This window comes from Salvelinus namaycush, chromosome 2 (assembly GCF_016432855.1).
Source record: "Salvelinus namaycush isolate Seneca chromosome 2, SaNama_1.0, whole genome shotgun sequence".
Taxonomy (NCBI): Eukaryota; Metazoa; Chordata; class Actinopteri; order Salmoniformes; family Salmonidae; genus Salvelinus; species Salvelinus namaycush.
This window is the reverse complement of record NC_052308.1, coordinates 969,846-979,660: the sequence shown is the minus strand read 5'-3', so window position 1 is coordinate 979,660 and position 9,815 is coordinate 969,846. Positions and strand designations below refer to the sequence as shown.

Below are 9,815 nucleotides of genomic sequence, written 5' to 3'. Positions count from 1 at the left end.
AAAATACACTATCATGACTCAGCTCAAAGCCACACTATAAAATACACTATCATGACTTGCTTTTAAGCCTTTTAAGCGTGTTATCTTTTTACCTCTTTTTTTCACATTCTCTCATCACAGTTTTCTAGTACTGCGTACTTGTCCGCTTTTACGCACCCCCTGCATCTCGCCTCTCCCACCCACCCACACACACACACACACACGCACTCACACATGCACACACACATGCACTCACACTTGCACTCACACATGCCCACTCGCTAAGCGCTCAGCTCTCTCTCGTTTCTCCTCTCTTTCTCAGCTGTGTGCCTGTCCGATCCCACGCGTTGTGCAGCATTAGGAGTAGGAGTGTTGTATAGTGATTTTCTGCACTGTGAAGACCCGCTCTAGTCACAAACAAAAACACTTCTCTCCCGTTTCATCCCTTCAAAGCCTGTCTACCTGACTCACACCAGTGTCCTGTTCTCTCTTTCTCTGTACTCGTTTAGGGATCCCTCTTTCTTTCTCTCATCCCTCGCTCCTTGCACTTGTTCCCTCCTGTCTTCTGCTGATTGCTGTCCCGTTCTCTCTTTCTCACACACTCACTTCATCATTAGACAAGTAAAATAAGTCTCTCTTACCTGTTCGGTTTCACAGTCTTCTCTCTCTGTCCGTCTCTCTCTTTCTCTCCCTTTCTCTCGGTTGATCCTGGTCCGCTGCCTGCTGCCGGGGTGTTTGTGTTCTCCTCCGTGTGTGTGTGTGGTTCCCAGGTGGTCTTCGACTTCAGTGGGAGCGGACGACTGGAGCTGAGTATGAAAGCTGGAGAGGTGATCTTCCTTCTGAGGAGAGTTAACACAGACTGGCTGGAGGTGAGCTGCAGGCGAGAGATGGAGGGGTGGGAGGGTGGTTCGGGAGGAGAGGGAGGGATGGATAGGGAGGGATGGAGGAGGAGAGAGAGGGAGGGATGGAGGAGAGGGAGGAGGAGAGGGATGGAGGAGGAGAGGGAGGGAGGGATGGAGGAGAGGGAGGGATGGAGGAGGAGGAGAGGAGTGAATAGAGGAGGGATGAGGAGGAACAGTGGGAGGAGGATGGGAGGAGAGGGAGAGGTGGAGTGAGGAGAAGGGATGGAGGGAGATGGAGGGGCACTAGAAGGGAGGGAGAGAAGAGAATGAGTGAGAAAGAGGGTGGAGAGAGAGAGGGGGAGGGTGGCAAAAGTGAGAGAGACTAGAGAATGAACGAGAAAGAGGGTGGATAGAGAAAGGTAATGGAGAGAGAGCAAGATAGTGGGAGGGAGAGCTGAGAGAGCGAGCAAAGACAGAGAGGGAAGGGGAGAGAGAGAGGGAAGGGGAGAGAGAGAGGGAAGGGGAGAGAGAGATAGGGCAGAGGGGAGAGAGATAGGGCAGAGGGGAGAGAGATAGGGCAGAGGGGAGAGAGATAGGGCAGAGGGGAGAGAGATAGGGCAGAGGGGAGAGAGATAGGGCAGAGGGGAGAGGGGAGAGGGAGAGGGAAGAGGAGAGAGAGGGAGAGGGAAGAGGAGAGAGGGAAGAGGAGAGAGAGAGAGAGGGAAGAGGAGAGAGAGGGAGAGGGAAGAGGAGAGAAAGGGAGAGGGAAGAGGAGAGAAACGGAGAGAGAAGAGGAGAGGGAAGAGGAGAGAAAGGGAGAGGGAAGAGGAGAGAGAGGGAGAGGGAAGAGGAGAGAGAGAGAGAGGGAAGAGGAGAGAGAGGGAGAGGGAAGAGGAGAGAGAGAGAGAGGGAAGAGGAGAGAGAGAGAGAGGGAAGAGTAGAGAGAGAGAGGGAAGAGTAGAGAGAGAGAGGGAAGAGGAGCGAGAGAGGGGGAAGAGGAGCGAGAGAGGGGGGGAAGAGGAGAGAGAGAGAGAGGGGGAAGAGGAGAGAGAGAGAGAGGGGGAAGAGGAGAGAGAGAGAGAGGGGGAAGAGGAGAGAGAGAGAGGGGGAAGAGGAGAGAGAGGGGGAAGAGGAGAGAGAGAGAGGGAAGAGGAGAGAGAGAGAGGGAAGAGGAGAGAGAGAGAGGGAAGAGGAGAGAGAGAGAGGGAAGAGGAGAGAGAGAGAGGGAAGAGGAGAGAGAGAGAGGAAAGAGGAGAGAGAGAGAGGAAAGAGGAGAGAGAGTGAGGAAAGAGGAGAGAGAGAGGAGGGGAGAGAGGGGAGTGAGGAAAGAGGAGAGAGAGAGGAGAGAGAGAGGAGAGAGAGAGGAGAGAGAGAAGGGGGAGAGGAGAGAGAGAGGGGGAGGAGGTTAGAGAGAGGGTGGAGAGGTTAGAGAGAGAGAGAGAGAGGTGAGAGAGAGAGAGGGAGGGAAGAGGTGAGAGAGGGGTTAGAGAGAGGGGGGAGAGGTTAGAGAGAGGGGGGAGAGGTGAGAGAGGGGGGGAAGAGGTGAGAGAGGGGGGGAAGAGGTGAGAGAGGTGAGAGAGGGGGGGGAAGAAGTGAGAGAGAGAGATGCAGAGAGAGGGACGATGCAGAGAGAGATGAGTAAAGTGAAGAAAAGGATGGAGAGGGGTCAGGAGGGGTCAAGCATTACTCAAAATGCCACACACGCACACACATATGGGCCATCTCTATATGTGTGTCTTGAGTACTTCTGAGATATTAGTCAGGTCATGATAATGAGCCTATGTAAAACTGTTTTTATACACACTCACACTTTACAGCTCTCTCTCTGTTAATCTACCTCTCTCTCTCTCTCTCTCTCTCTCTCTGTTAATCTACCTCTCTCTCTCTCTCTGTTAATCTACCTCTCTCTCTCTCTCTCTGTTAATCTACCTCTTTCTCTCTCTCTCTTTCTCTCTCTCTCCCTCACTTCCTCTCTCTCTCTCTCTCTCTCTCTCTCTGTTAATCTACCTCTCTCTCTCTCTCTCTTCCTCTCTCTGTCCCTCACTTCCTCTCTCTCTCTGTTAATCTACCTCTCTCTCTCTCTTTCTCTCTCTCTCTCTCCCTCACTTCCTCTCTCTCTCTCTCTGTCCCTCACTTCCTCTCTCTCTCTCAGGGCACGGTGAGCAATCGGACAGGTATCTTCCCAGAATCCTTTGTGAAGATCATTAAGCCCCTCCCAGAGAGTGACTCTGATGGCGAGAGCGGAGGCGCTTCAGGTAAAGGGGCGGGGTCTTACAGCTGCCTGCGCTGCTACCTGCTCACACCCCAGGGCGTCGACACCAGGTGTGTGTACTGTGTGTGTGTGTGTGTGTGTGCTCGTGTGTGAACGCATACGTACATGTTATAACAGTGTTGTAAATGTACTAAAAGTAACTGAAAGTTCTGTTGTAATCCCGTAAAAGTCCCATAATAACGAATGTAAGTATCCCAGTTAATAATGTTTGATGTGACTGTATGTATCCCAGTTAATAATGTATTGGTGTGACTGTATGTATCCCAGTTAATAATGTATTGATGTGACTGTATGTATCCCAGTTAATAATGTATTGGTGTGACTGTATGTATCCCAGTTAATAATGTATTGATGTGACTGTATGTATCCCAGTTAATAATGTATTGGTGTGTCTGTATGTATCCCAGTTAATAATGTATTGGTGTGACTGTATGTATCCCAGTTAATAATGTATTGGTGTGACTGTATGTATCCCAGTTAATAATGTATTGGTGTGACTGTATGTATCACAGTTAATAATGTATTGGTGTGACTGTATGTATCCCAGTTAATAATGTATTGGTGTGACTGTATGTATCCCAGTTAATAATGTATTGGTGTGACTGTATGTATCCCAGTTAATAATGTATTGGTGTGACTGTATGTATCCCAGTTAATAATGTATTGGTGTGACTGTATGTATCCCAGTTAATAATGTATTGGTGTGACTGTATGTATCCCAGTTAATAATGTATTGGTGTGACTGTGTGTATCCCAGTTAATAATGTATTGGTGTGACTGTATGTATCCCAGTTAATAATGTATTGGTGTGACTGTATGTATCCCAGTTAATAATGTATTGGCGTGACTGTATGTATCCCAGTTAATAATGTATTGGCGTGACTGTATGTATCCCAGTTAATAATGTATTGGTGTGACTGTATGTATCCCAGTTAATAATGTATTGGTGTGACTGTATGTATCCCAGTTAATAATGTATTGGTGTGACTGTATGTATCCCAGTTAATAATGTATTGGTGTGACTGTATGTATCCCAGTTAATAATGTATTGGTGTGACTGTATGTATCCCAGTTAATAATGTATTGGTGTGACTGTATGTATCCCAGTTAATAATGTATTGGTGTGACTGTATGTATCCCAGTTAATAATGTATTGGTGTGACTGTATGTATCCCAGTTAATAATGTATTGGTGTGACTGTATGTATCCCAGTTAATAATGTATTGGTGTGACTGTATGTATCCCAGTTAATAATGTATTGGTGTGACTGTATGTATCCCAGTTAATAATGTATTGGTGTTACTGTATGTATCCCAGTTAATAATGTATTGATGTGACTGTATGTATCCCAGTTAATAATGTATTGATGTGACTGTATGTATCCCAGTTAATAATGTATTGGTGTGACTGTGTGTATCCCAGTTAATAATGTATTGGTGTGACTGTATGTATCCCAGTTAATAATGTATTGGTGTGACTGTGTGTATCCCAGTTAATAATGTATTGGTGTGACTGTGTGTATCCCAGTTAATAATGTATTGGTGTGACTGTATGTATCCCTGTTAATAATGTATTGGTGTGACTGTATGCATCCCAGTTAATAATGTATTGGTGTGACTGTATGCATCCCAGTTAATAATGTATTGGTGTGACTGTATGTATCCCAGTTAATAATGTATTGGTGTGACTGTATGTATCCCAGTTAATAATGTATTGGTGTGACTGTATGTATCCCAGTTAATAATGTATTGGTGTGACTGTATGTATCCCAGTTAATAATGTATTGGTGTGACTGTATGTATCCCAGTTAATAATGTATTGGTGTGACTCTATGCATCCCAGTTAATAATCTATTGGTGTGACTGTATGTATCCCAGTTAATAATGTATTGGTGTGACTGTATGTATCCCAGTTAATAATGTATTGGTGTGACTGTATGTATCCCAGTAAATAATGTATTGGTGTGACTGTATGTATCCCAGTTAATAATGTATTGGTGTGACTGTATGTGACAGGGATGTGTGTGTTGAAGAAGATATCTCCACCCAGCCATCATACAAAGAACTACTGGCACGCATGAGGTAAGATACCAGACACATTCCACTGCTGAATCAACAGACTCTCCACTCTTCACTACATATCTGTTACTCAGCTGATATTCTACTCTTCACTACATATCTGTTACTCAGCTGATATTCTACTCTTCACTACATATCTGTTACTCAGCTGATATTCTACTCTTCACTACATATCTGTTACTCAGCTGATATTCTACTCTTCACTACATATCTGTTACTCAGCTGATATTCTACTCTTCACTACATATCTGTTACTCAGCTGATATTCTACTCTTCACTACATACAGTTGAAGTCGGAAGTTTACATAGGTCGGAGTCATTAAAACTAGTTTTTCAACAACTCCACAAATTTCTTATTAACAAACTATAGTTTTGGCAAGTCGGTTAGGACATCTACTTTGTGCATGACGCAAGTAATTTTTCCAACAATTGTTTACAGACAGATTATTTCACTTATAATTCACTGTATCACAATTCCAGTGGGTCAGAAGTTTACATACACTAAGTTGACTGTGCCATTAAACAGCTTGGAAAATTCCAGAAAATGATGTCATGGCTTTATAAGCTTCTGATAGGCTAATTGACATCATATGAGTCAATTGGAGGTGTACCTGTGGATGTATTTCAAGGCCTACCTTCAAACTCAGTGCCTCTTTGCTTGACATCATGGGAAAATCAAAAGAAACCAGCCAAGACCTCAGAAAAAAATTGTGGAGCTCCACAAGTCTAGTTCATCCTTGGGAGCAATTTCCAAACGCCTGAAGGTATCACGTTCATCTGTACAAACAATAGTACGCAAGTATAAACACCATGGGACCACACAGCCGTCATACCGCTCAGGAAGGAGACGCGTTCTGTCTCCTAGAGATGAACGTACTTTGGTGCAAAAAGTGCAAATCAGTCCCAGAACAACAGCAAAGGACCTTGTGAAGATGCTGGAGGAAACAGGTACAAAAGTATCTATATCCACAGTAAAACGAGTCCTATATCGACATAACCTGAAAGGCCGCTAATCAAGGAAGAAGCCACTGCTCCAAAACCGCCATAAAAAAGCCAGACTCCAGTTTGCAACTGCACATTGGGACAAAGATCGTACATTTTGGAGAAATGTCCTCTGGTCTGATGAAACAAAAATAGAACTGTTTTGCCTTAATAACCATCGTTATGTTTGGAGGAAAAAGGGGAGGCCATGGGGGTGGCAGCATCATGTTGTGGGGGTGCTTTGCTGCAGGAGGGACTGGTGTACTTCACAAAATAGATGGCATCATGTCGAAGGAAAATTATGTGGATATATTGAAGCAATATCTCAAGACATCAGTAAGGAAGTTAAAGCTTGGTCGCAAATGGGTCTTCCAAATTAACAATGACCCCAAGCATACTTCCAAAGTTGTGGCAAAATGGCTTAAGGACAACAATGTCAAGGTGTTGGAGAGGCCATCACAAAGCCCTGATCTCAATCTTATAGAATATTTGTGGGCAGAACTGCAAAAGCGTGTGCGAGCAAGGAGGCCTACAAACCTGACTCAGTTACACCAGCTCTGTCAGGAGAAATGGGCCAACATTCACCCAAATTATTGTGGGAAGCTTGTGGAAGGCTACCCGAAACATTTGACCCAAGTTAAACAATTTAAAGGCAATTCTGCCAAATACTAATTGAGTGTATGTAAACTTCTGACCCACTGGGAATGTGAAATAAGAAATAATTTCCTCTACTATTATTCTGACATTTCACATTCTTAAAATAAAGTGGTGATCCTAAGTGACCTAAAACAGGGATTTTTTACTAGGATTAACTGTCAGGAATTGTGAAAAACTGAGATTAAATGTATTTGGCTAAGGTGTATGTAAACTTCCAACTTCAACTGTATCTATTATTCAGCTGATATTCTCCTCTCCATTGAAATTTCCCAAGGTCAATAAAGATGTGCTTTATTGACCACAGTACACACTATAACGCTACAACAGTACACACTATAATACTACCACCACTCTGCACGCTATAACCAGACTCATATAGTCAGTGCCACACTACTACTGGCACAGTTTATCATCTCTCATTATTATCTTGTCAACGAGATAAAACTCACCTCAACTCTAAAAGAAAAACAAGAATACATCGAATTTCATTAAAGACACACACACACTCTCTCTCTCGAATCTCTCTCCCTCTTTCTCTCTCTCTCTCTCTCTCTCTCTCTCGCTCTCAGTGGGTGAAGGAAACATACTTCACCCACTCTGCCAAGCACACCCTTATAAAAATGACCATCCTAACAATCCTGGACTATGGTGATTTAGTTACAGGCCTGCCTCAAAAACCTCCCTTGATAAACTAGACATCATTTACCACACTGCGATCCGCTTTGTTACCAGTTCCCCCTTCAACACTCATCACTGTGACCTTTACACCCTGGTCAACTGGCCGCGTTACAAACACGACGGCAGACCCACTGGTACCAAGTCCCTCATAGGCAAGTCCCCCCTCTACCTCGGCTCACTCCTCAACATCTCCACTACCAGTAGCAACCCCTGGTAGATGTACCACACTGGTCATTCCCAAAGCCCACACTTCCTTTGGTTGTCGTTCGTTCCGGTTTTCCGCCGCCAACGACTGAACTGAGCTGCAGAAGACCCTCAGACTTGAGTTATTCATCCCACCACGATCCTTCAGCAACATGAACTGAGCTGCAGAAGACCCTCAGACTTGAGTTATTCATCCCACCACGATCCTTCAGCAACATGAACTGAGCTGCTATCTGATCAGTGTAGCTGCTGATCATTAAGTCTGCTGTGTTTCCTTGGACCTTTCTGTTCTAAACCCACTGGAAATATTTCTTCTTGTATATTTGATGAATTTGGACCTTTCCTCTATATTGTGTGTTTCATGTGATTTTAGTGGGATTGTGTGTTGTCCTGTTTACTGTTGCAATGTTATGCCTCTTGTCTAGGTCAGTACTGTAAGTTAAAATGGCTTCTCAATTGACTTGTATGGTTAAATAAAGATAAACAGTCGTAATAATTGTCTCTCTCTCTGCCATTTCTCTCTGCCTCTTCTATTTCCCCCTTTCTCTCTCTCCCCCTACAACGCCATCTCTCCCTCTTTCCCACACCTCTCTCTCCACCCCTCCCTTTCCTTCACCTCTCTCTCCACCCCTCCCTTTCCCTCTCTCCTCTCCCCCTACTCCACCCTCCATCTTTCTCTCTCCATCCTTCCCTGTCCACCCCCCCCTCTCTCTCTCTCTCACAGAGATGTGTTCAAGGTGGATGGCAACATCGCTCTGAACTACCGTGACCCCGAGGGTGACCTGGTGCGTCTCCTTGACGACGGGGACGTGGCGCTGATGGTGGCCGATGGGCGGGGTCAAAGGTCAAAGGTCAAGAGGCCTGTCAATCAGTTTCCGTGGGAACTGCATGTTACCGCGGCCTCTGACATGTCTGTGTATAATACTGAGATATAAAGACAGGGAGATGGAGGAGGTTTTCACATGTTTCTATACTCGCTGAAGAGAGGCCATTTTGTGTTTGCTTGTGTGTGTGCGTATGCACGCTTGCGGGTGCACTTGGCCGTCCGTGCCCTTGTGAGTGTGTTTCTCGCCAGCTTGCGTCCGTAATCCACTGCAGAGCTGCATGTAGTAGTTCGGACTGAGATCCAGTGACAGGGTGACAGACTTGAATTAAGGGGACAGACGCTGGATTGTAACACATTACAGAAGTTAGTCTGATTGAGAAATGGTCTGCAACCTAAAAGGCACACTATGCCCTATATAGTACACTACTTTTCACCAGACTCCTATGAGCCCTGGTCAAAAGTAGTGCACTATATAGGGAATAGGGTGCCATTAGGGACGATACCTTAGTCACATTCATTAGTATGTCTGTGTTTGGTGGCTTTAAACATGTAACATTTCACCTGTTGAGTAAATGTTAATATAAAGACATTTAATAAAGGTTTAGAAACACATGTTTTTATTCTCCATATATTCTGTTGTGGTCGTAGTAATGCTTAGCTGTGCTCCCATTGTTTTTATTCTCCATATATTCTGTTGTGGTCGTAGTAATGCTTAGCTGTGCTCCCATTGTTTTTATTCTCCATATATTCTGTTGTGGTCGTAGTAATGCTTAGCTGTGCTCCCATTGTTTTTATTCTCCATATATTCTGTTGTGGTCGTAGTAATGCTTAGCTGTGCTCCCATTGTTTTTATTCTCCATATATTCTGTTGTGGTCGTAGTAATGCTTAGCTGTGCTCCCATTGTTTTTATTCTCCATATATTCTGTTGTGGTCGTAGTAATGCTTAGCTGTGCTCCCATTGTTTTTATTCTCCATATATTCTGTTGTGGTCGTAGTAATGCTTAGCTGTGCTCCCATTGTTTTTATTCTCCATATATTCTGTTGTGGTCGTAGTAATGCTTAGCTGTGCTCCCATTGTTTTTATTTCTGAGTAAAAAATACACTATTGAAATATATAAGTGTGTGTGTGTGTGTGTGTGTGTGAGAACACGCGCTCCTGTGTGTTATCTGGGTTTGCTGAATGTGTTCTGATGAGAGAGAGAGGAACGGTAATCATCACTGTGTGGTCTGGGTTTGCTGAATGTGTTCTGATGAGAGAGAGAGGAACGGTAATCATCACTGTGTGGTCTGGGTTTGC

General features: G+C 44.5%; 1 protein-coding gene across 1 annotated transcript in view; it reads left to right on the top strand.

Annotated features, from left to right (window-relative positions):
• ncf4 (neutrophil cytosolic factor 4) overlaps window positions 1-9,606 on the top strand; it is a 38,226-nt gene extending 28,620 nt beyond the window's left edge. Inside the window, exons 7-10 of the mRNA XM_039006246.1 lie at window positions 750-848; window positions 2,974-3,143; window positions 5,109-5,174; window positions 8,416-9,606. Coding sequence (XP_038862174.1) covers window positions 750-848; window positions 2,974-3,143; window positions 5,109-5,174; window positions 8,416-8,626 — 546 coding nt within the window. The 3' untranslated portion in view covers window positions 8,627-9,606. The remainder of the gene's footprint in view (window positions 1-749; window positions 849-2,973; window positions 3,144-5,108; window positions 5,175-8,415) is intronic.
• Window positions 9,607-9,815: the final 209 nt, after the last annotated feature.